Source organism: Juglans regia, chromosome 9 (assembly GCF_001411555.2).
Source record: "Juglans regia cultivar Chandler chromosome 9, Walnut 2.0, whole genome shotgun sequence".
Lineage (NCBI taxonomy): Eukaryota > Viridiplantae > Streptophyta > Magnoliopsida > Fagales > Juglandaceae > Juglans > Juglans regia.
Window position 1 is genome coordinate 22,131,387 of NC_049909.1, and position 25,438 is coordinate 22,156,824.

The window sequence follows — 25,438 nt, forward strand, 5'->3', positions numbered from 1 at the left end:
AAGGGAAAAAGAAAAGAAAAGATACAAGAATCATGCAAGCATAGCATGAACCCCTCAACCCTGACACCTTTCATCTATTCCAATACAAACCCACCCAACATATTAAAACGCACCATTTTTTTTTTTTTTTTTACCCATCGAAAAAATAACTAAAAGTTAGAGGCCCAAAAAAAAAAGAATCATATAATAATATCACAAAAGCATAAAGAAAAAAACCCAACTCCAACCCTAGATTCCCAAATAAGAGGGGGAAAGAAAAACAAGATGTTTTCGCCACCCAATCTAAGTAGTCCATGTGTCAACTCCAATCCTCTCAATCCCACAAAGCTTTATCAGGGGCCCCATGTAAGCCAACAAGTGGGAACACATCACGTGAAAATCCAGTTTAGCAGAATGCACCCACGCTCTCTCTATCTCTCAGTTGAGAAGCCTTTCCTTGTCCGTACCTCCAAAGTGATCGGGAGTTGGGGGCTGCGGTGCTTGTGATGGCGATGTTGGTGGTGGTGGTGCATTTTGCAGATTGGCTGCGCTGCTCATCTTCTTGAGGTTCTGGTGGTGATAGATTTGCCTTAATCTCTCTATTTCCTTCTTTAATGCCTCTTGATGAGCTGAAATTTTTATACAACCAAAAAAAAAGAAGAAAAAAAAGGCATGAGCTCAATAAAATGTGCTCTGATAATCGGTGGAAAACCACCTAATCTTCCTATTTCCTAAAGTTTGAACAACAGATAATGTATGCATGTCCCTTACAAACAAATATTGATTTCTCAAGTTATCACGAAACTGATGCATATTTAAGGTTAAATATTTCTGGCCGGTAGGTAGAAGTGCAGCATGCGGCGCTAAAGCTAAACATTGGAGACCCGCATATGCATGCATTGTGAGTGTATCATGTATTTGTGGTACCAACGCAATAATATATGAGTACGTACTATATATATATATATATGATCTGTCCGTAAACTTGAATAATTTCAAGTCACGTGGATCTTTAATTTACTCAAAAACCATGAATTAATCGCAATCAATTCTCCAGTAAATTATCAAGGTATATACTTGGTCATTGTAATAGCACTAGACAATACTTAAATATATATGATGATGATGATGATGAGGATGAGGATGAAGTTCTAATTACCATCTTTGAAAATATTATCTTGAGCCAAAGCAGCGATCCGTTGCTTGAGAGCGCTATTATCGACATTAAGTATCAACCTTTGGTGGTCCAAGAATGCAACCCTTGGTGACAATGATGATACTTCGGTCTTCAATTTTTTTCATGTATTGAAAATCAAATTAAACAATTAATTATCAGAAATAAATATCTAAAGCACGTCAATCCACTAATGATATGAAACAAATGTTTACTAGCTAATTAATTAGTAACAAGTAAATTAATTATATCATGTACCTGTAATGTTGTTACACTCCGTTCTAGCTCCGAAATATATTGCAGTTTCCTCACTCTTGACCTTTGCGCTGATTGCCGGTTTGCCAAAATTCTAGCACAAACCCAACAACAGTAATTCGGATCTTAATCTTATTTTGCATTGCGGATCCAATATGATCACTGCCTCATGTAGTTACATTCCTCTAACGAATTAATGCATTTAAGAAATATTTATATATATATATATAATATTATAATGCGTGCGAGTCATCGATATTCATTCATCATCAGTATATAGGGTTACCTTTTCACCCTCTTAGGATCGACGTTGGAGTCGCCGGTGGGGGTGGTGGAGGGCAGTAGTACTGGATCTTGTGGCTCAGGTTTGCATGAGCTTTCAACCTCTCCCGGTTCACTTTTGGGCTGTTGGTCGAGAGGCATTATTGGCTTATTCTCGTCGTCGATATTGCTGTTGTGGTCAGACGGTGTGGACGCATTGGAAGATGAGACTGTAGGCGGCAGCGCGACCAAGACCTCGTCGGAGAACATTGACATGAGCTGGTCGTCGTCCAAGCGGTCGAAACCGCCGCTGGTGCCATTATTCCGGCATTCGACACCGATGAATGGAGCCGTCTCGAGGAAGGCAATGGAGTCGCTCATGGACCGCCTGTGGGCTCCGCGCCGGGCTGACGAGAAGTCGAGGAACTCGTCCACCCAAGTGGGTTGTTGTTGTTGGGCGGTGGGCATGGAAGTAGAAGTATTGTTGTTGGTGGGAACGAAGTTTGACATATTAATGGGCATTCTTTGGTGAGAAGAAGAATGCCAATTTTGAGTCATGCTTGGTATCTTGGGTGGTAATTGTGCCATATAACACCAAAACAATAGTTTGCGAAATATATGTGCAATTTGAGAGAAAGATCAACAAAGATCGTGAAAAATGAGTGTTGATTATTTGAGAGAGAGAGAGAGAGAGAGCTATGACCATAAACTTGGCCAAATATCGAAACAACTGAAAACAGTAATCTTTATCACAATCTTGGACTTGGAAAAACACTTGGGAGACATTGAAGGAGGTGATCAGAGCAAGTACATGACATAGACGACGACAACAACAGCAACATCTTCATTACAAATCGATCATGAAATGCTGCTCTCTCTCTCTGGGATTTTGGAGACCTATGTTTTTTCAAGGGCAATGGGTCTTAGGAGGGGAGAGGCCGGGGTTCACATGGGAGGGAGGAAAGACAGCTAGCAACAGCTGGTTTGGGGGGGGTGGGGGTGAAAGGAAGGGGTGGGAGAACTTAAACGGTTCTACTGGGAAAGTCGTCAGTGTAGTTTAATAAATGGCGGAATCAGCCACCACGTGCCGATGTGACCCCTCTCCTTAATTCGCATCCATCACATTAACACAAACAAGGCCTTAATCTAATCTCCAATTACATGTTGAATTTACATGTAATATAGATAAAATCAGATTACACTCTATGCATATCTCACATGATTGACGTTTTCATGTACAAGCTGTGATGATCGATCATCTCATCTCATAGCCCCCACTTTCTCGTTACCAAATAATAGCATGTGTCCACACCTATTTATGTGATTGATGTCTACTTGTAATTAGAACTTAGATCTTATGAATTAGTGGATACCCACTAATTTAGTGTTAAGGTTAGAACTTAAACTAATGGGCTGGTTTTCTGCAAGGAGAAACTTAAAGGAACCAAACGGATCATTATCAGTTAGATAATTTGTATTCATTATCCTTAATATTTGGTGGATGAGCTGTGAAACAAAGGGGGTTTGTAAGAATCATGTCCTCCTCCCTCCCATGTGAATTGTTTGCAAGAGCCCACCTTTCCTTGCTTTGTCCCCAAAATCAGGCTCACATGGGAAGGACTTGTGACCCCTCTCTCTCTCTCTCTCTCTCTCTCTCTCTCTCTCTCTCTGAAGTTTCTTGATAAGTTCCATCATCTCATGTCGGAATTTATTAAGGAAAGTACTAAGAAACCACTGATAATGATTAACGGAAAAAGGTTAGATCAATGCATGTTAAGTACCTCTCTCTGGCCTGTTTAATATATAATGTCGTGAATACAATTTTTTTTTTATTCACTTTTTGGGGCATGATTTTCGTTATGAAATGAATGTTAATTCTAGCAACGAAAACTATAGAGTAAACATATAAATTGATATAATTTTATATAATATGTAATCTATAATATAATGTATCGTATAAGATATATCAGTTTATAAATTTATTTTTATAAAATCTTTTTATAACTAAAATATTTCTCTAAATCAAAAGTAACCATATGATCGGACTAGTATATTAGAAACAAAATAGGGTTGGTCAATGCCTGAAAAAGTCATAAGTTTTAACAGCAATGATGCAACTAATCCCATGTTCCATTTTGTAATCATCAATAATCAATACCCAACAAATATATGTACGTATGTATGGATGGATATATATATATATATATATATATATATATATGCTGGTTACCATGTGATTCTCACAACCAAATGCTAATTAAATCCTTTGCATGTGCATACAATTAGTAGCACACAAGTTACTTAATAACTTAAACTACTACTATGCAATAATAAATAGATAATAATCTCTATCTATATTTCCTGTCTCAACTTTACTTTAATTAATGTTGGGATCCCAAAAATAAAAAGGAAAAAAAAACTCATAAATTAACGTACATGCAGGAACTGTGTCCGAACCGGACACAAAAGAAGCATTATTGCACGTGGATGGAGCAAAGTAGACCCGATCCTACTTGTTTTTATCTATTTTATAGTCTCCATCAGAAAATAATAAAAGGTCCAAAAAGAGGACGCGCAAACACATTAATATTGGAGAAACAAGGGTGGCTGGCGACCACAATATTGCACGCTTCCATTCATCCATTTGCATCAATTACAATATATATATATATATATATATATATATAAATGATATTTCTATTTTTAAGGGGTGTAAATGCGGGTACAAGTCCTCCGCACTATATATTTGAAAAATATAGATAAATTTAGAATTTACGTAAAAAAATAATTTTTAATAATGGATTATACTTTTTTTTCAAATAGAATACGCGATATTTATATATTCTAAGACTGTATTTAATATTGATCATGTAAAATATATGAATAATGATATATATAATTTTTATTTATTTTTATCTTACTAAAAAAAGTGCGAGAAATTGTGAGTAAACCAAGACATTAAATTCACCTATTTCGTACGTGCAAGATTCACGCACACTCTCTGGCCCTATTTCATAAATTCACCTAATTTAAACTCTTACTCGTAAATTATAATTATTAGTGAAGACGTTATATTAATCACGGTTGTTAGAGATATAAAGGGATTCTATATATTAACATATTATCAGTGTATCACGTATCTTCTTCTTTTTTTTCTCTTTTTTTCTTCCCTCTCCCGTTCTCCCTGTGCCTCTCCCCTCCTCCCCCTTTCCCTTCTCCTGTTGCCGTCGAAGCTTCCTCACCCCTCGTTGATGTCACTGCCACACCTCACCTTCCTCGCCACTTGCCGATGTTGCCCTTCTCTGTCGATCACCTCCGTCATCATCATCGTTGCTGCCCCTTGATATCATCGCCACTCGCTGACATCCTCACCTCGGTCAACATCTATTCTTTTGGTCGAGCTGAAGGGGTGGGGAGGGGTTGGAAAAAGGAGAGGGAAAGGAGGAGGAGGGGGGAAGAAAAGAGAGAGAGAGGAAAAAAAGAAGAATAAGAAGGGGAGACGTGGCACAGTGTGTAGTATTTTTACTTCATTTTTTTTTATTTTATATACTGATTTTTACAATATATCATACATCAGCTTATTTTTTTTTCTTCATATCATTTAAATAATATATTTTTATTCTTTTTATACATTTCCTTTCTACCAATAAATTTGTAATATCAATATATTTTTTATATTTGCAATATATCATTATATACAATGTAATATAATTCAATTTTATACACACAAAATAAAAATATATAAGCCAAACAAAAATTAAAAATAAAATAAAAATATGAAAAAATTGGATAAATAATATTTCCAATATATTTTTTAGAAAAAAAATAAAATATAGATGTTTTAAATGATGAATAATAAAAAGAATTTGTATTGAAATATAAAAGTAAAAGGTAACGAGAGAGTAAATGAAGTATAAATAATATAAAAAAAAAATTGTTTGAATGATGAACAATACTCGCTACATGTAGTGGGTTACTGTAGCACTTTGTATTGAGAAACGATGCGGGACGGTCGAACTATTAAAGGTAGAAGAGCAGCCTTCCATTAAGACGGGAACAAGTAGGAAAAAACACAATAGACTAACTAGAACTCACCACATAGAATCACAACTTGCAAGACCAAGCTCTTCCTCATTTCATCTCTCCAAGCCTCTTCCTCATTTCGTCTTTGTCGGGGTCGCCTTGCAACTCCTTCTAGAGCCTGTCGCAGACTCTGAGTCATCTCCTTCATAGACTCCTCATCTCCTTCACAAACTTGCAGCCCCTCTCATCTCTAGAGCCCGTCGTAGCCCCTCTCATCTCCAGCCGACATGATGCCAGCACAAATCTAAAATGCTTTATATTTGGAAGAGCAGCACCCCACGTTTATAACTATCTTTAAAATATGTTGTATAAACTAGGGCATAATACAGGCAGATGCCTTTGCAGCCATCCAAAACACAAAAACTTTAATTTAGATAACCTTTTTTTTTCAAATTAGAGGGATAACCTTTGTGATGGGTACATATGAGGATTTTTTCCTTCTCTTTTTGCCTTTTCAGCCGTTTATATGCATCACAACAATTTTGGTGGAGGATTTTAATGGAGGAAATGGGTCTTGAGCATATAAAGGAGAAATAAGAAAATGAGAGAGGATAATTCGCGAGAAAGAGGAGCAAGCTGGAGGCATTCAGGAGGAGGGAGAACAAGATGTGAGAGAGAGGACATATCCACAAAGAGAGAGAGGGGGGGGGGGGTTGTATAAGTCTCTGATCATATATATACAAGTGTAGACTAAACACTATAAAATGCTTACATGGTGCACAATTATTGGAGGGCTGCTTAATGAAGAAGAGCAACCAGACCACTCTCCAACTTTTCTTATTTGTATTTTACATATTCTTTTACATAATAGGATGTAACTCATTTTATTAACAATTTTTTAAAAAATTTATATTTTTTGTATCATACATAAGCAATTGAGAATGGTCTAAATTGTACAATCCTATAAATTATAAAGAAAAAAAAATAATGAAACAAAAAATTTATAGCTTTTTTAATGTATTTCTACTTGTTCGTACTGAACAGTGTCCACTTTTACATTAATTATGATTGGCCCATCTCTACGTTAATCTATGGTTGTTGACCTCTCGTAGCATTCACATTGGCCCTATAAATTTCCTTAAAATTTTGTTAATTCGGTTAAAAAACACACTTCATAATTTTTTTTCTTAAATTTTATTCATTTTTCAAAAACCTCTTATATCACATTTTCTATCATTTATCTATTATATTAAAATAATATTTCTTCTATATTATTTCTTTATTACTTTTTTCTCTCACTTCTATTTATAAACTTAATAACTCACTATTTTATATTTTTTCTTATGTTTTGAATTATTACTCTCTAACGAATATTTTAAATAAAAATTTAAATTCTTATTTTGAGGGTATGATAATATTTTAATTTTTTTTTTACATTTTTGTAACTATTTAAATTATTTTTAAAATTATTACTTAAAACTATAATAAATATGAACATGAAAAAAAGTGTAAATGATTGAGAGAAAGATTTGTTTTATTTATTAGAATAAAATATTTATAAAAAATGATTTAGGAATGAAGAGTGGCTCTTCAAATTTAGGGAGCCATCTTCAACATCTCAAAAACTTTCCCTAAAATAAGGAATAGGATGGAGAGGGATTTTTGTCAAAAAGTTAATTTATTTTTTGTTAAGATTTAGAGAATTAGGGACTGCATCCGCGAATGCTATCAACTTAGGTTTTGCATGATATTGAGAGAGAGAGAGAGAGAGAGAGAGAGAGAGAGAGAGAGAGAGGCTATATACCTATATATCTGCACTGCTAAGCAAGTAATGAACATGCATGCGACAATTATATATGTTCTTAATTACAATTGGTAGCTAGCTCTAGCATTTATTAATTTTCTTTATTAATTTAGTGTTTTTATTTCATTACAATTGGTACCACTCCCAAATAATGGAATTACACCTAACACGAGACCTATTGCTAATGAACTGGGACCATCCAGTCCCGATTGCAATTTTTCATGAGATCATTCACCGGACCCTTTCATTTTTTCATTTTTTTTTTGGGTCCTAAAACTGATCATTTTCCCACTCAAAGATCATGGAAAAAAAAAACATATATAATATTAATAACTCGAAGAGTAGCTAGCTAGCTAGAGTACGTACTGTTTTTGTGCAGGATTGGAGTATTCAAGTACGCCGGCATGCATGTATATATAGACCAATATGGGGCTGCTTCAGCTTCACCAGAGACAACACAGTAATTATTTGACAAGTTATTTGGATGTTGAGCTGATGGTAGATAATTTTTAAATATTAATAAAAAATAATGAATAATTTATCAATAATAATAAATAATAATGAAGTAGTCTAAAGTGATATGGAAAGATTACCTCACTAATCAAACATAGCCAAATTAATCAGTATTGAAGACAACAGCAGGAATGTGTGGTCTCATACCATAATATATATGTATGCATGCAGATGTAGTGACGGGGCCACATTGTTTCTGATGGGTATGTAGTCACGTACCCATTGAAATCTTGGAATTTTCTTGTATATTAGAAATTGTAAAAAAATAAAATAAAATTTTGGCAAGTAATCGGTGTAAGGGGTTTGTTCTATAAACTAGTTTGTAAATTCTGATCAATAGGTTCGGGTTTTAAGTTGGTACATGTTGGCAGGAATCAGTATCGCACGTGGATTCGGCCACATTGTGTTCATGGGCTATGTTTCAAACTACTTAATTCGATCCTCAAAGTTGGGAATACAGATTGGGGTTGTGGGATCCATGGGACAGGGAGAAGCAGCCCTGGTTTGAACTTCGTTAGTCTTGTCAACCATTCATGAGCAAGTCCCAAGCGGAGTGAACATTTTCAATCTGTTTTGGCGTCGGAGTCCTGAATCTAACAATAATTCTAAGTATATGCCAATTCATAAATGTTTCGGACAATCGTGTGATTATATATATACAACGATGAGACAGAACCATAAGACAATAACGAGTTCTATACGTATATGCACTAAGTCCTTCACAGTTTCTATAATGCTTTTATTGAGCTATATAAGTACATTCCAGACGGGATGGTTGTACATTTGCTGCTAGGTTGATAATAATGTCCATTATGCACATTCACCCAGGATGGGCTGCAAATTGGGTCTCTCTCTGTTTTTTTTTTTTTTTGTGGTCTCAATCATGTCCATTCCGCAGCATATTCATGTCTTTGTCATGCGTCCCTTCCCGTTTAAAATGGGATTTGAGTCCAATCCAACACTGGTAATAATCATGATCCATGAAGGGGGACTCGAGAGCCCATGGGCAGATGCGGGGGATTAAATACGATTCAAACATAAAAGCCATGGTATCGGTTATTCTGTAAGGCCCTGCCTCATTTCCACGTGCAATGGTTGCCTGTGCATCAAAAAACAGGGACGTGGTTACTGGTTAGAACAAAGACTATTCGTTGACCATCGATGCGGGTGTTGACTGTTGAGTCCAAGCTTGGATTGCTCCATTGTTATTTGTCACACTCAAGGTTTCAAATAGGAGGGAGGGAGAGGGAGAGAGAGAGGCTAGCCATAACTTTGGGTTGTTTATAAGACGAATACCTCATATGACTTGGTATCAGGACCATGGGGGGCCATGCAGCTATGAAGGCTTGCACCACCTGGGAGAAACCCATCAGCTTTAGCCTGAGAACAAATTTGCGTAATAGTTATGATCTGTGACAGACACACACAATACACATATATTGACAGATCTCAACATGAGAATGACCCTAAAATTCGTTGGTTTTCGAGGAGCATCTGCGGATAGAAATGGCTACTATGCATTTAGAACCACAATACAATGATGTTATTCATTTCAAATTCCAATGGCATTAGGAAAAGAAGCTTGACATTTAAATCTTTTTCTGCAGTCTCTTTCTCTATTCATATGAAGGGTTTTTCCTTTCTTTTTTACATTTGGTACTCCCATTCAAAGTTCGATTCCAAAACATATTGCTTTTTCCACTCTCCATACAAATAAGTTTACGAAGAGCTTAGCAGTTTTAACTCAAAATTTTTACCTCATATCCACCATGAATGAGGCCCATGAATTCACTCATACAATTGCGATGGTAATACGGAGGCCGGAAGGTATGCTCAGCAACCACCCATCGAGGAGGGAAAATGACAAAATCAATAAGTGCCACACCGGGTTTGTCAGATGGTGCTGTCAATACTACATTACAGTAGCAAGATACCAATAAAGATTATTAATCCCAAGTTATGATTGAACAGTATAAAGGTTATTACCCAAACAAATTAAAACAAAAAACAAAAAGCTATGTTCCCATTAAGCATACCTGTATTTATTGATGGATCACCATGATCAATTAAAACAGTATTGCAAGGGCAGAACTTACTTAGATCATACTGCAAGTAAATAATATTTTACTCCAAATCAGGTCCACAAGGATTATCATAATTGCACACAGAAGTATTCAGTCTCCATGTCTTATCAGTGGGATTAATTCTTTAGCAGTAACACCCACCTTATATGGAAAGTAGTTACCATGCCAGGCAGCTACATTGAAGGGAGAAAAATCTTGTCTTGCAGTAAAAAGTTCACCACCAAACTTCTGTACAATAGTGTAGCCTGGGCAAGAACTCTCTTCAAACCAGGCCACAGGAGCTAGAAAATCCCTTGGAGCAGCCAGACCATTAGCACCTACATGTAATCAAAATTGCAGCTCCACATAATGAATGTTCAACAAAGTAATTTACTCATATGGTTTGAGTAACAAATATTCCAGATTTTGTTCACACATGCCACGGCTAAATGAGAGATTGGGTACCTATGGGCCCAAGATCGGGAAGTTGAAAATGGGTTCCAAAAACCTCAGCAACATAACCACGTGTTGGGCCATCAGGTACATTAACAGAAAAACGAAATCCTTGAGGTAAAACGGCAATTTCACCAGGGGAAACTTGCAATCTCCCACATTCGGTAGTGATCCATAGCCCTACAAAACCAGAATAGTGCATTTAAGCTTACAGGCATGAAGGCATGCATGACTTTTATTCAATTCACGTTTAAAAAAAATCGTTCAAGGGGGAATTTACTATTTCTCATCCAAAAATCAATATTTTTCCCTACATCTCCTTAATAGAGGGGAATTTGTGTTTCAGGTGGGACCTCTACAAATTTTACCCCTTCCTAGTCTTTCGTGATAGATAGCTTTCCAACAAGGCAGCAGGGCAAATATATCTAAACAAGAATGATCCAAAGAAACAATGCCTTTCAAGGGATCGCAACAATCACTTACTTCCTTCTTGGGGGACTATCAAGAAGTCACCATCAGCATTGCAAAGGGCACAGTTATCCATCGATTTATTGGCCATGTACCTATACATTGAGTTCCTCTGTTAATCAGGTGAACATTATAACCTCCATAGTTTCTTTTTTTTTTATATGTAAACCTCCACAGTTTCAAGTAAAGTTGCATCAAATCTAGTCTCAACAGAAAGAAAGTGCAATTTCTGAATCCGGTGATATCTTCCAACAATATTTCTACTGTAGAATCTTTCAAAACTTTTTTTTTTTTTTTGGATCCGTATATAGAATCTTTCAAAACTTGAAATGAAGATGGCCCGAAGTTGAAAAAATGGAACAGACAAACTACATTGAAGCATTTCTTACACCACACTAAGGTATCATGATAGTAACATTATAATGGGACATTGGGCAAATGAACCAGTCGCTAGTTGTCACTGAGCATATACAAGTAAAACCCACTAAAAAAGAACATATTTTTGTCACATTAGCATTTTAACACCACTTCAATATTTTCATGGTAAACTAACTAGTGACACTTGGGAGAAGTATCTTTAAAGTTGCGACACCAGTTCAATTATGTGTTTACATCACCATCTAGACAGTGGCAGATCCTCTAAAGATTAAATTCATCAAAAGCCAGCTCTTTGATAGCTTGGAAATCAAATTAAAACCCAAAGAAAGCTTAAAATCATCACAAATATATTTTTTTCCCACTTTTCACAAATTCTTAATCTAGAATTCAATGCTCTTTCTTATTGTAGAGATAATGATAATGAAAACCAGACCATAATTATAGCTAACATGAAAGCACTTGTATTCAATGGTTTTCGTAACACTAACAGGTTGATCAATGTCAATTGTAGAAGTGGCTGTCACACTAGATTACTCCTAATTTTCGTTTCACTATCAGAGATTCAATCGAAGATACTATATCAGGAAAAAAACTGGCATAGTTGGATGGAGTGCATCAAATAGAAAACTATAGAGCGCCAATTACATGTGAACTGCAAATCCATGGCGTAGGAGTGAACTGCCAGCCCCACATACAGTATATAACCCATCAATAAAATCTGTTGGTAAGTGGGGAATATCTGCAGGCTTCCATCGTAGTTGAGTTGGTGTGGTTGAACTGTTGGACTCATTAAATTCGCTCACGAGCTTCCCATGCCCCGGGACGCGAGGTTTAAATGGTTCATGCGTAACTGATGGTTTGATTCGATAGAGCCAACTATGGAAAGGAAAAATAAACCAAAAAAAACAAAAAATCAACAGCAGAATTATGAATACTAAAATTACGTAACCTGAATCACATAAGATATAGCTTTGGTGAGCTTGAGCGGTCCTCGAATAGAAATAGACGATCAGTACAAAGCTAAAAGCCCCCGAGTAAATCGGTAATTTATCCCAAACACAGAAAAGAAAGAAAGAAGAAAGCCATACATATGAGGCTCAGAAGGAAAAGTAGCAGTGGACGTTTCTATTATGGAAAAAGTGATAAGTAGGGACCTGCGGAGGTTGAGCTTGCGGGGCGAGGTAAAGGAGGTGCCGGATATCTGCTCGGCGTAGAGGCCGTAGGGGCAAGTGAGCGGGCTGTTCTGACCCTCCGGCAGAGCTCCGGGGATCGCCTCCGACACCAAGTGGTTGCCGAACCCAGATTGGTACGACAGTTCCGGGGGGAAATCTGGGCCGTCGATTTTGCTGACCGGTTTGGTCTCCATGTCTAGTCAATCCTGCACAGCACAAGATCAAATGAACGGAGATGATGCAATTTATTCCGATTTGGAGGGGAAGAGGGATGACGTTGATGACGTGGCAAGATTGTCACTGAAATAATATTAATATATATATATATATTTTTTTGTGTTTTGGATATATTTAAATAAGAAAAATATAAATATAAATTATTGTTATTTTTAATTAGGCCTGCAATCTGAGCCCAGAACATAAAGCAGGCCAGTCCACTTCACAAACGTGACATATCGAAGCCCAAACTCAAAGTAACGAACAACGAACGAACGAACGAAAGAAAGAAGGCGACAGTGCATGTAGTCGTTGGCCACCTCCCTGAAATTTGGTTCTCTCGCTCTCTCTCTCTCTCTCTCTCTCTCTGACGTTACGTAGAAAAGTAGTTCCATTGATGTCGGAGAGGACGTTTGCGTCTTGATCATCCGAGAATAAGATCGGAACGGAATAGGAATAGAGAAGTAATGGCGGCGTACAGAGCGGAGGACGACTACGACTACCTGTTCAAGGTGGTATTGATAGGGGACTCTGGCGTGGGAAAATCCAACCTCTTGTCTCGTTTCACCCGCAACGAGTTCAACCTCGATTCCAAGTCCACTATCGGCGTCGAATTCGCCACCCGCAGCGTCCGTGTAGACGACAAGATCGTTAAGGCCCAGATTTGGGACACCGCTGGCCAAGAAAGGTTCTCTCTCATTTTATTTTCATTATTTCTTTAGAATTTGTGTTCCCTTTATCCTCTTTTTTTATTAGTTTCTTCTTTTTCTTTTTTTTTTTTTTTTGTGGGAAAAACGTGGGAAAGAGACGGAATTGTGGTTTTGAATTTGACTTTGGCGCACTGTTTGTTGAGAATGTTGTTTTCGGTTACAGTTGGGGTATGGAACTTTTTATTTTGTGTGTGGCATGTTTGATTGGTTGCAAAACTTGGTAAAATGGTGGAGGACTGGAATCTGGGATTCTTCTGTCCCGGATCTTAGAAGGGTCTGAAGGCGTTTGAGGTAAACCAGTCTTGGTATTTGAGTTTGCCGGAAATGTAGGGATAGAAATAAAATCGTGTTCTTGGGAAATTGTTTTCGTTAATATCAATTGACATCTGCTCATGAAGTTAAAATGTTTTTGTCCTTTGGTTGTTGATAAAATGCGGGTAAAGTTAAGGTATCTGAATCTCGGGTTATTTTTTTAATTTATTATTTACTTCTTTTAGTTTGTTCTCGAGGTTATGAGAGATCTGGGAAGCAGCATTTCCAAGTTAATGGACCTAGCACAAGTACTTGACTTGATTTAGCCGAGGGCTTCATTTTTTTGAAATATGTGTTGGGCAAAAGCATCTTTCAGGCGGTAGGATATTGATTGAGTAATGAAACCTAACAAGAGTAGAAGCTTCTAATAATGTTCGTAACTATTCAGTTCTCCAGCTTTTACTGCACCGATATTTAACAAATAGATAAAGGAAATAGAAGATGAATTTCAATTTGAGTCAGATTTCAAACTGGAAGAGAAGGATATTATGCAGCTCTCTCTATTGTATATGTAGCTTACCGTAGGCATGCTAAATCCTGTTACTCTTATTGTTCAATGCAGAAAAGGGTCATCTTCTTTTCTGAAACTTCTGCTCTCACGTGATCTTCTCAGTCGTAATGTGAAGTCCTGAAATTATAGTTTGATTTACTTAATTATGTTCTTTACCACATAGGTACCGTGCAATTACTAGTGCTTACTACCGAGGAGCTGTGGGTGCATTGCTTGTCTATGATGTCACCCGCCATTTGACATTTGAGAATGTTGAGAGATGGTTGAAGGAGTTACGGGATCACACAGACTCCAATATCGTGATAATGCTTGTGGGTAACAAGGCAGATCTGCGCCACTTACGTGCTGTATCCGCAGAGGATGCTACAGCTTTTGCCGAGAGAGAGCGCACCTTCTTTATGGAGACATCTGCCCTGGAGTCTTTGAATGTGGAGAATGCATTCACCCAAGTTCTAACCCAAACATATCGAGTAGTGAGCCGGAAAGCACTTGATATTGGAGATGATCCTACAGCCTTGCCTAAAGGACAAACCATAAATGTTGGAACCAAGGATGATGTTTCTGCTGTTAAGAAAGTTAGTTGCTGTTCTGCCTAATTATAGATGGTGATAGATCAAGGAGTCTAAACCTATCTTGCTGCGCTTGAAATCTGAGGTTTCCACCCACAACTCAGGGATCTTCCCACCAAAATTTTCACTTTTCCGATAGTGCTTGAGCATGTCTGAGGTCAGTTTTAACGTTTTACATCCATAGAAATGTTGACTGTCTTTTCCACTGGTATATTGTTTAAATTCTCAACTTTTGTGAAGTTTTTCTTGTACTTGGTTGTTTTAGAATTGAAAGACATCAGAGGCAAATTCAATTTTGCATCTGATAAATGATTTAGTTGTTTTTATTGCTGGATGACAATGAAGATGACGGGCTGGTTTCGTCTTTTTATGTGTAATGGTGTAGTCAGTTTTTTATAAGAGGAAAAGAGGAGGATATATTTGATTTTTTGGCAATTTTGCTTCTTGCATAGTCACGTGCCCTATATAAATCAGTTTAATGAACAAAAAAAGTAATGAATTTCATTCCGATCCAAGTCATAATTGGACAAAAAGTCTCTACAGCTGTTGTCAAGACAGGAACCACTGGGCCATTTTCCAGAAACCAGCATATAAATGAGTTGGACATGCAACTGTTACTCCTCCATGCTAACATATGAAACAGGATCTCAACTTGATGAGGCAGCTAGCTTTACAGTGAAAATCTTTCAAACCATCTCCCCATTTTTAACATTTATAACTCATTCCTTCGTGTGTTCAGTGCTGTAGATTTGCACATTGGGCAGACATTCCTCACGCGCACCCACTTCTTTAAGCAATGTGCATGATACTCGTGCCCACAATCAAGGGTTGCAATCTGCTCTTGATCCTTGTATTCATGCTACAAAATCAGATAAATTAATACAATATCCTGATATATTTGAGTTGGACTTGATAATTCCGGGATAGATTATTACAGAAATATGAGCCAGATACAATTCAAACTTTGCCATCTCTAAACTCTGTTTCAAAGTATACCTGGCATATAATGCAAGATTCGGCTTCCTGATGCACAGAAGCAGTCTCCCCCGGATTGATAATAGGAGCAGATGATACATTAGTTCTTGTCCTCAACTGTCTAGCGATAGTTTCCTCCGACAACTCGTCCTCTTCATCGGAGTCCTCTTCCATCAATGCAAACAACTCCTGTAGGAAATAAGAATTTCAAGTCAAAGCTTTTATAGATGTCTGCAAAATTTGTTAAATTCAAAATCATAGAGAGCAAGGTCTTTTTTAATATATGTCTATACATATATATAATATATAATGTCAATGTTTCTAGATCAATGCTACCCACTTGCCCATGTAGCTGGTTTTCAGTGACTGTCCATTTAATTTATTGTCATAGAAAACCACATAAAATATTTTTAGCTTACCAATGGCATTTGCACTACATTCAACCATACCTCATTGCTAGAGTCAGTCAAGTTCCTCAGTTGATATAATTGTTGCAGCACTAGCAAATCAAGTATAACAGTTTCCTACACATTAACTCTGACTGTTTAACAAACTTGCAAAATACTTCATTCCAAAGAGAGACAGAAAGAAGATGAAATATAAGAGAAAATATTACATCAGCTGGCAGAACTCTCATGGGTGGTCGGCTGCTATGTCTAAGAGTTGTCTCAGGCGGGATTTCCCTTCTATGAGGACAGTATGTCTGAGGCCTAGTTGGCGGAATAGATCCGCGATGCCTGAGAACCATCTCCAAATTGTTCCGAGCAGGCCTTAGAGTGCTTCCTGAAGAATTCGTAGCAACTCTACTTGAAGCTGCAGCTACCTGCTGGTGAGAGTAAATATTTTGGCCTCTCACTCCTCGCATTTGTGGGATCATATGGTGATGATCGTGGTGCCAATTGTTGGTGGAAGGATGAAGATGACGGAAACTATTCTGGTGAGAGTAAATATTTTGGTCTCTCACTCCTTGCATTTGTGGGATCAAAGGATAATAATAATGATAATCATGACAATCGTGGCACCAATTGTTGATGGAAGGATGAAGATGATGGAAACTATACAGGTGAGAGTTAGTATTTTGGCCTCTCAATTCTTGCATTTGTGGGCTCAGATGATCGGGGCGCTGCCTGTTGAGGAAACCAAGGGTACCTCTACTGCTAGCTGTGTGATGATATCTTCGTACACCCTGCAAACTCCAAGTCCCCATAGAACCTTCAATGGAATTGCTGCCTGTGAAGATTATGATAAAGAAAACAAACGCTGTAAGAGTGGCTTTAAATAGAAACAACCATGCTCGTGAGAATAAGCAGCATGTTATCTATATGAAAGCGGCGGAAATGCTTTCACAATCAAAGATACAGAACCCGACAAAATCCTCAAAACAACTTCAAAAACTGTTTGCTAATTCCATCGTGTAAGCCAGATAACTTGTTGCAGACCGTTGAGTGATTTGAGTTTCTCGACATAAAATATATGCCATTGGTAATCCTACAAACTTACGTGACTTCATGTAATCCATCAGATCAGCATTACAGTAAAAGTAATTTTACAATCTGACAAACTATATAAAGCTACATTAGTTTATGAGATTACTTTTATGTAATTAATTTGTGGCTAAAGGGAAAATATGATAAGGAATCAATGACTTACCATTAATAGAAGGTGTTGCAGGAGTCTGGTTCGTGGCTGAAGTACCTTCGTGGGCAGAATTACTGCTCAACTGTCGGTCCGGTCGGAGAGTACTAGCTGGCTGAAAATGCAGAACCATATAATTTCCTGGAATCAAATGAGTATGTTCATTCACCATAAGATGATTCATTTCAGTAGCGCCTGATCTGTATCTCAAGTGCCTACTCGAGAGTCCTTCCATGAATGATGGATCACCGATTTCTCTGTAATATTGAGGCAGAGCAAAAGATGCAGAGTCCATCACAGCAACTCTATCAGCATCAGGATGCCTTGTATTCGAGGGGCCAGCTGAAGAACTAGAGCCTGAAGATGAGTTACTATGTTGGATGGTCCCAGAAATTCGTTCAGAATATCTTATCTCGCATAGACTCCGGGTATTATCCAAAGAGTGACTGCCGTCCCTTCCATGTTCATCTGCAGAAACTCCAGTGAATCCATAATTGCTGGAAGATGGCAATTGACTGGAGGCCGCATGCCTTTGTGAAGCAGCCCCAAGTGAGGATATCATGTCAGAATGATAAAATCTGGTTGGAGGTGCCCCGCCTGTACCAGGATTACGAAGATTCTGAATTTCGTCGTCCCAGTACGGCGCTGCTACATATTGGACGCCAGCATTGGCTGTGTTCTCCGAAGCTGATACCGCTGGTTGGATATTAGGTTGTGCAACGTTTTCATTACCTGTGTTCTGGCCATGTAGACCCGACTCAAAACCAGTCATCTGATTAGTAGATGGAATAGTTCCTCGCCCCATGTTGAGTACCAGCTTTCATTCCACAATACTGACAAAAGTCATTCAGGTCATCGGAATTAGGAACCATAATATAACAATAACAATAATTATTGGTAAATAATAACAAAAATTTCATGCGCTGTTATTTATTTACAGGAACACAATCTTATATAAAAATTTATAGCTTCCTCTGTAAAGCTTTCTTGTTGAAAGATGTACTACTTCGTACAAGGAATTCCTTATTTCCCAAACATTGGGATTAAAAGATGTACTTTTGTTCTTTTTCTTTTTAAAAAACCCCGGGAAGGAAGAAAAAAACCAGAAGCAGAGAGAGAGAGAGAGAGTTCAGCCTGAAATGGCATAAAGATCCTGCTATAATATCTAAATCCACAAACATCTACTTCTGAACGATCTCGTCCAAATCAACAAGAAAAGCATCCATAAAGAACCTGCTCTCTTTATATCCAATCAAATCTTCTCTTCTCCACAGTATTTACTACGTTATCATGAGCTTTCAAACTGATCCTACATATCCGTTTGACCTCGACAATCCACAAATCCCATGGCGAGTTTTCAGATGAATAAACTTCAACAGATCTTTAAAAAAACCAAGATAGAAGAAGTCTTCATACGGTTTCTACCAAATTCTTTATCCTTTACAATCTTTAACAAAATGAAATTTTGTTCTTTTTCTTGCTGAAACCCCAGAGAGGGAGAAAAATCAGAAGCAGAGAGAGAGAGAGAAGAGAGTTCTACAGCACATCGGTCTACAGTGGCATGAAGATCCTACTATAGTATCTAAATCCATCCATCCAAATAAGCTTTTTCTCTCCACGAGTACTTACTTGAGTTATAGAACTGATCATTCTTATCCTTTACTTTGACCTCTATATACAATCCGCATATCCCATGACGACTTTTCAGACGAATACACTTCAACAAATCCATGACGAACAAAGAAAACAAGAAATAAATATACCGTTTCTACCAAATTCTTGATTACCCAGAAGGAAAAAGTTTACCATTCAATTTGAAAAACTTCCTTCACCACCCAACCAATGCCAGAGAAGGAGGGAGCCGAGAAAGCTGATCGCCCGTTCGTTCTTGCGTCGGAGATGGAAGCTAATGGCTGGGACGCCACACAATTGGCATCGTCCTCCAAGAAGTTGAGAACAAGGTGATTAGTTTATATTATACTACAGTCTACAACCAATACGAAAGCCTTTCCCACCAAAGTTCAGGTTTCGTGGGACGTAAATAAGAACGTTGGAATTAATTCTTTTTGTGTTCTATTTTATGGTTTGGGCCGGCCTTTCTGATGCAGCCCATCTGTAAATCATGTGGATCGGGTGGGTCTCTTCACTTTCCTGATACAACCCGTTTCTCTCAATCGAGGCGGACCAGATTCAAAAGCGACGGCGTTTCTCCAAGGCTGCAGTCTCAGACTCGCAGCCACAACGTTATTTGTCCACCGCCTCTGGGTCTAGGAGAAAGTAAAGAAACCCCATAGTAGTACTAGTAGGATATGGGAAGCCAGCTGAAGAATAAGCGGCTACACCTCAATCCCAACTGGGCTCAACTTCAACAAGTACCTCTCTCTCTCTCTCTCTCTCTCTCTCTCTGCATATAAACAAATATCTTTTCTCAGATCAAAATTCATGTTTTTGTTGTGCAGAAGCTGAAAAGCCATGACTCAAAACCTCAAAGACGCTCAAAAGGCTCACAAACCGAAAACCCGAAAACCATTCTGGGTAATATATTTGTTAACACTTCAAATACTGCTTTGCTTTGATTTTCTGGGTTGGTTTTTTTTTTTTTTTTTTTGAATATTCAAGCGTTTTATTAAATTCGGAATCGACCTGTCGCTTACTTATTTATGCTGCTTGTTGCTAATGCTGGTTGGTCTATATTCGGATTGTATTTTTTGTTCCTTTTACTAAACATAAATTAGTGGGAGATTTTCTTGTGGCTAACTTTCGGTCAAAGTTTATTTTTTTATGCTATAGGACTGTTTGTATTCAGTTTTGTGGAAATAACTTTCTTGCTTCCGATGAAATAGAGTCGGTTGAATCTTCCATTCGGAAGCAAACACAAATAAATATTGTATAGAAACCATTCCTCTGTCTCAGTTCGAACGTTCTTTTGCTAAGACTTCTTTTCACAGGGAAGCGTAAGGAGAGGCCAAATGTAGAATTGGACGATTCTCCGATCAATCCTCTCGCTCCAATTAATGATGATATCAGGTGCTTCTTTATATCTATTTACTCTGATGCTCAATTTTATTGCAGTAAAATGTGGGATATTTTCATTACTTGGATATGTTATTGTTTCTTTAAGGTACCCAAGAGCTTGTTTCCATGTTGTGGCTTTCCTTTATTTAGGATAAAGAGACATTGTGACTTATTATTATTATTATCTCCTGGCGATCTATTTATTTCTGTTCTTTTATCATGCTATAGCAATGTTACGTTACATTGCAACTTCAAACCACAGTACCATTGACGTGAAATATTTTCCCACTACTTTGAACACCATCAGGATATCTCCTTTATTCTTCATGTGAAAGCTGAGTTAGGTGGGGTTTGGATAGTGAGATGAGATGAGATGGTTTTAGATGAAAGTTGAAAATTGAATAAAATATTGTTAGAATATTTTTTTTAATATTATTATTATTTTGGGATTTGAAAAAGTTGAATTTTTTTATTGTATTTTATGTGGAAATTTGTGAAAATTGTAATGATGAGATGAGATGGGTTGAGATAGTTTAGTGTAGTCTGTAACCACTCTTTCTGTAACCCCCTTTTTTCCTTGTTTCAACCGACACATGCCTTACATTTTCAATGATTTTCAGTGTAACAGATGTGGTAGCCATGGATTGTGAAATGGTCGGTGTTAGTCAAGGAAACAAAAGTGCCCTTGGACGAGTTACTCTGGTATTCATTAGTTTCTCTCTTTGTGTTTCTTACTTTTTGGTCTTTAAATGACTTCCATCTCTAAGATCGGTAATGCGCCCTACACTTGTCACAAATTCTTACAACTATTTTTACAACCCAGTTTTAAATGGAAGGCAGATATGTAAAATCTGAAATTCAAATGAGATGGGAAACTCAAAAGGATTAGTATTGGTGGTAATATCACACTGGCTGGTTGTAAATGGATTGTAAAATAGTTGTATCTGTATAATTATTCCTAAGGAATACACTGCTTTGATTATCATTGAGACACTATTTGGGCCTTTGTAGATGTTTCCTCAAAATAGTCAGTGACTTCACATCTGCTGACTTTCTTTTTCTTGGGAACTCTAATTTAGGGTTCTTGGTTAACTTCTATGTCATATATACATATAGTCTTTTAAAGAATGGACTCTCTTAGATCTGAAGATGCAAAAGCAAAGGGACAAGGAAATATATGAAAGAGAAAGTATTAAGGCAGTGTTGCTTTTCTGGACCTTTGATGGTTATAGACAGTGAAACAGGCAGTGTCTCTTGCTTGGAAATCTTTTTTTGTTGAGATTTCATAATGGGAAAGTAAGATAAAAAGGAAAGTTAAGGATTTAAAGAGAACAATGTCTTGAACAAGGTGAAGCTATCTCAAAGTTTTTGGCAGAAGCTTCAGGGTGAACACTTTGTGATCTGGAGAGATCTGATGGCTATGGTTCTGCAGAATTAGATCAGGTCTTTTTGCTGGAAAATCTGCTTTTTGAGTTTTTGAATGAGAGCAGGACAATGATGCTAGTCCTGGATTTTTAGAACTTCTGAGACAAATTGGTTGATATCTTAAAATTTTTTGGCAGTCTTCACCCATTAGGGTTAGCAAATGAGAAGTAACCCTCTTCTTATGGTGATATGTGCAGTATATCGTGACACATATACTTAAGCTTGAATTCTTGGAATATGTTGACTTAAAAAACTCTTTGAATTCCTGTAGCCTACTAAGACTACAACTCCTGATTTGAGTAGAAAAACTAAAGGCTATCTAGTTAGAGATCATATTTACGGTCATGCCTTTATGCCTTTTATTGTTATTGATTGCTTTTAGTTAATGGCAGGTTAATACATGGGGAAATGTTGTGTATGATGAGTTTGTTCGCCCAGTAGATCGTGTTGTTGACTTCCGAACTGAAATTAGTGGCATTCGACCCCGAGATTTGAGGAAAGGTTGAATCTCTTTTTTACTTTGGAGTTTTAGAAACATTTTGAAAATTGTAGCACTTATAAACTCCTGGATTACCTGTATATTTTGCCCTCCAATATTAATTGTTAAGTTTAATTTTGTTCTTTTATTTACTTGAGTACCATCCATTTGATGAGGCTCTTCCTGGTGAATTTTTTTTTTTCTGGAAAAAGAACTTTTCGGTGTGGGGAGAATTATACTTCCCCATAGCTAGTTATAGATGAATAATAAATTTCCTCCTATATTTTTGGTAAATTATACGCTACAGCTCAGACCAAAACTTTTTTTTTTTCCCAGATAAGAAGTTCCTTCATCCTAATTTTTAAGAGAAAAGTCATGCTTCTTCATCTCCTTTAGCATCTTAAACAAGTTACAGTGTCTCCCCACTCAACTTGTTCAAGCAAACCAGAAAGAGTAAACAATCTCTAGAGGCAATTTCATATATCATGGATAGGGCTGTTTGAAACTGACAAGTTAATGAAAATATACTCGATCTGCTATCTGATAATGGCATAGTGGCTGTTTGAATACCTATTTTACTTGGTCTTTACAAGAAGGGATGATTGACATGGGAGGAATTGTGAAAAATACCAATTGCTAGAAATGTTTGATATTTCCACTTCTCAAATAAATAAAAGAAGGCCCTCATGCATGCTTATAATATTCTCTTCAGCAAAAGATTTTTGGGTTGTTCAGAAGAGGGTGGCAGATATAATTAAAGGAAGGATTCTCGTGGGACATGCCTTGCACAATGATCTGAAGGTTGATATCTTGGTTGACTGTTGTTTTCTGTTTGATTAATTTTTTCTTGTGTTGTGGTATAAATCTAATGCCGCTGGATCTTTCCTGGACAGGTACTGCTATTAAGTCATCCTAAGAAGGACCTGAGGGATACCTCAGAATACCAGCCTTTTCTCAGGTACCACTTCACCCCACTCCCCAATTTTGTATCTATTGAGAGCATTGTTATTGACATCCTACCATATGCGATATCTCCTAATAACTTAATTTGTGAGGCTATTGAATCAGGGAAGGTGGCAGAAGAGCACTCCGGCATCTTGCAGCACAGTTTCTTGGTGTTCAGATCCAGAATGGGGAGCACTGCTCTGTTAGTTCTCTAATCTTGTGCTGGTGATAATTTTTTAACATTTTGCTAGTCAGTATTCAAATTTGTGTGCTTATCTCATTGCTAGACAATGCATATGCAATATCGTTGATGGGGTAATGCTACTGATGTCATGACTCCCAGGCTTTGGAGTGTCACAGGCTTCCCTAGTTGTAACTTGAGCTAGTGTCTACAGAGCCGGCTCTTCCATTAGGCGACTTAGGCAATTGCCTAAGGCCCCTAGTGGAAGAAGGCCCCCCAAAAAAAGTTCTAAAGTAGAATTTTTTTCAAAAGAAAAAAAATATCCAATTAAAAAAATTAATTAACTCGATAAGAGAACATCAAAAGTATCAAATAGATATTATATATGTCATTATTAGTTTTAAAATTATCTCGTATAATAATTATTTCAAGTGCTCTCCATATAAGAATACACTTCTCTTTCGTCATTATTAGTTTAATATATAATGTGAAAATTATAAATAGCAAAATCTAATTTTCTGAGTGTTCATAAATTTTTTTTTTGTATGATCCTTTGAAGAGGCAAGAGCCCACTTTTTCCCAAATGTGTAGTTATTTATAGAACTCTGTTAATAATAATGATTATAATTGCTTCTAGGACTCTTTTAAATAGTAAGAATATATCATAATATCTGTGAATAGTAGTGAAATAATTCGAGCTAAGATGTTTTTATTGAGTTTTGAGAAATGAGAGAGAAAAAGTTGAATTTGAGAATCTCTGAGAATACTTGAAAATAATTGTGTTCCCAAACGACCCCTAAGATTCTAGAGCACGTCTTGTAAAACTAGATTTGATAAAATCCTCTCTAAATCGGAATTTTCTAATAAAGATTAAGTCGGTTATTAGTTGAAAACGTAGTATAAAGTCTTAATTAGTAATTTTACTTGGCAAACGATAGGAATTATTTTTAAATAAAAATGTAATGTAAAAAATAAAATTATTTAATTTTACTTTCTAAAATTTAAATAAATATATATTTAAAAAAAAAAAAGAAAAAAAGAAAAAGAAAAAGAAGAAGAAGCTCAATCAAAATTTTAGCCTTAGACCCCCCCTAACCTATTGAGCCGGCCCTAGCCAGTGAGCATCTTTAGAAAAGAGGGAAGGCCAATTATCCAGTTTTGCTTCATAATCCAATTTTATGATCCTGCCCATATTATTACTGCATCAGCTTCTTGGCGAAGAACTTTGCTGAAACTTTGAAATTATTGAGCGAATATAATTGACTTTATTGTTTAGATACAAGATGCTCGTGCTGCAATGCTGCTTTATCAGAAAAACAAAAAGAAGTGGGAAAAAAGTGTTAAAGATCAAATGCATCTCAAACAAAAACAGAAGAAGCGCAAGCAGAAAAAGAAAATAAAGCAAGGAGATGTTACAATTGACAGTGTTCCGACTGCATTGTAGCAATTGCTGCCTGATGATACTTGATGCTTAGTTCCCCGGATCGTTTCGAAACTCGATCACTAAAATCAAGCTCACTTCAAATCCACCGGCACATTGTCCATGATGTTGAGAAGGAAACTCGAAGAGGATACAATACCTAGCTACTAGAACCAATTCCATCCAACACGTCCAGGGGGATACACTTTAGTCTCATTATTTCGGTGGCAATCTTGCATGTTGGAAAACTATTATCTTATTATCATTGGTGAGGAAATGTCAAGTGTTTTGAATTTTGTTTTTTTTAGGCAGTAGAGATGCATTCATTATACTCTGCTGGTGAGAAATTTATGTACCCAAAAGGATAGATGCGATTTTCTCAAATTAAAAAGAAAAAAACAGGGTTGTAAAATAATTTCTACATTTATTTACCTTATTCTTCCTCGTGAATATTTATTAGTTACATCTGAGGGATAAAGCTTTCGCTTTGTGAGGATTGGTGC

The 25,438-nt window shown here is 36.9% G+C and overlaps 5 protein-coding genes across 6 annotated transcripts; 2 read left to right on the plus strand and 3 right to left on the minus strand.

Annotated features, from left to right (window-relative positions):
• On the minus strand, nucleotides 1-19,861 carry LOC108979630 (basic leucine zipper 61-like). Its single transcript, XM_035694234.1, has 5 exons — nucleotides 19,848-19,861; nucleotides 1,695-2,550; nucleotides 1,412-1,502; nucleotides 1,139-1,265; nucleotides 1-608 (listed from the first exon to the last, which is right to left on the minus strand). Exons 2-5 carry the CDS (start codon nucleotides 2,255-2,257, stop codon nucleotides 418-420), a joined length of 972 nt encoding a protein of 323 aa, XP_035550127.1. The 5' UTR covers nucleotides 2,258-2,550; nucleotides 19,848-19,861; the 3' UTR covers nucleotides 1-417.
• Nucleotides 8,604-12,799, minus strand: LOC108992561 (homogentisate 1,2-dioxygenase-like). The gene is made up of 9 exons (XM_018967155.2): nucleotides 12,526-12,799; nucleotides 12,017-12,247; nucleotides 11,009-11,088; nucleotides 10,538-10,705; nucleotides 10,235-10,410; nucleotides 10,046-10,115; nucleotides 9,767-9,921; nucleotides 9,306-9,389; nucleotides 8,604-9,108 (listed from the first exon to the last, which is right to left on the minus strand). Exons 1-9 carry the CDS (start codon nucleotides 12,735-12,737, stop codon nucleotides 8,887-8,889), a joined length of 1,398 nt encoding a protein of 465 aa, XP_018822700.1. The 5' UTR covers nucleotides 12,738-12,799; the 3' UTR covers nucleotides 8,604-8,886.
• On the plus strand, nucleotides 12,977-15,296 carry LOC108992572 (ras-related protein RABA1f). Its single transcript, XM_018967160.2, has 2 exons — nucleotides 12,977-13,447; nucleotides 14,456-15,296. Exons 1-2 carry the CDS (start codon nucleotides 13,227-13,229, stop codon nucleotides 14,886-14,888), a joined length of 654 nt encoding a protein of 217 aa, XP_018822705.1. The 5' UTR covers nucleotides 12,977-13,226; the 3' UTR covers nucleotides 14,889-15,296.
• On the minus strand, nucleotides 15,436-18,276 carry LOC108992194. The gene is made up of 5 exons (XM_018966666.2): nucleotides 17,487-18,276; nucleotides 16,453-17,066; nucleotides 16,286-16,360; nucleotides 15,858-16,025; nucleotides 15,436-15,720 (listed from the first exon to the last, which is right to left on the minus strand). The coding sequence occupies exons 1-5, from the start codon at nucleotides 18,274-18,276 to the stop codon at nucleotides 15,574-15,576; spliced, it is 1,794 nt and encodes a 597-aa protein (XP_018822211.1). The 3' UTR covers nucleotides 15,436-15,573.
• LOC108992580 (RNA exonuclease 4) lies at nucleotides 19,664-25,393 on the plus strand. Of its 2 annotated transcripts, none has more exons than XM_018967180.2 (9): nucleotides 19,664-19,843; nucleotides 19,931-20,006; nucleotides 20,420-20,498; nucleotides 21,107-21,188; nucleotides 22,304-22,412; nucleotides 23,102-23,190; nucleotides 23,283-23,347; nucleotides 23,458-23,536; nucleotides 24,792-25,393. In XM_018967180.2, exons 1-9 carry the CDS (start codon nucleotides 19,781-19,783, stop codon nucleotides 24,957-24,959), a joined length of 810 nt encoding a protein of 269 aa, XP_018822725.1. In that variant the 5' UTR covers nucleotides 19,664-19,780; the 3' UTR covers nucleotides 24,960-25,393. The 2 variants fall into 2 exon arrangements, with proteins under 2 accessions (XP_018822725.1, XP_035550128.1); XM_035694235.1 differs by having other exon boundaries at nucleotides 23,458-23,559; nucleotides 24,792-24,898.
• Nucleotides 25,394-25,438: the final 45 nt, after the last annotated feature.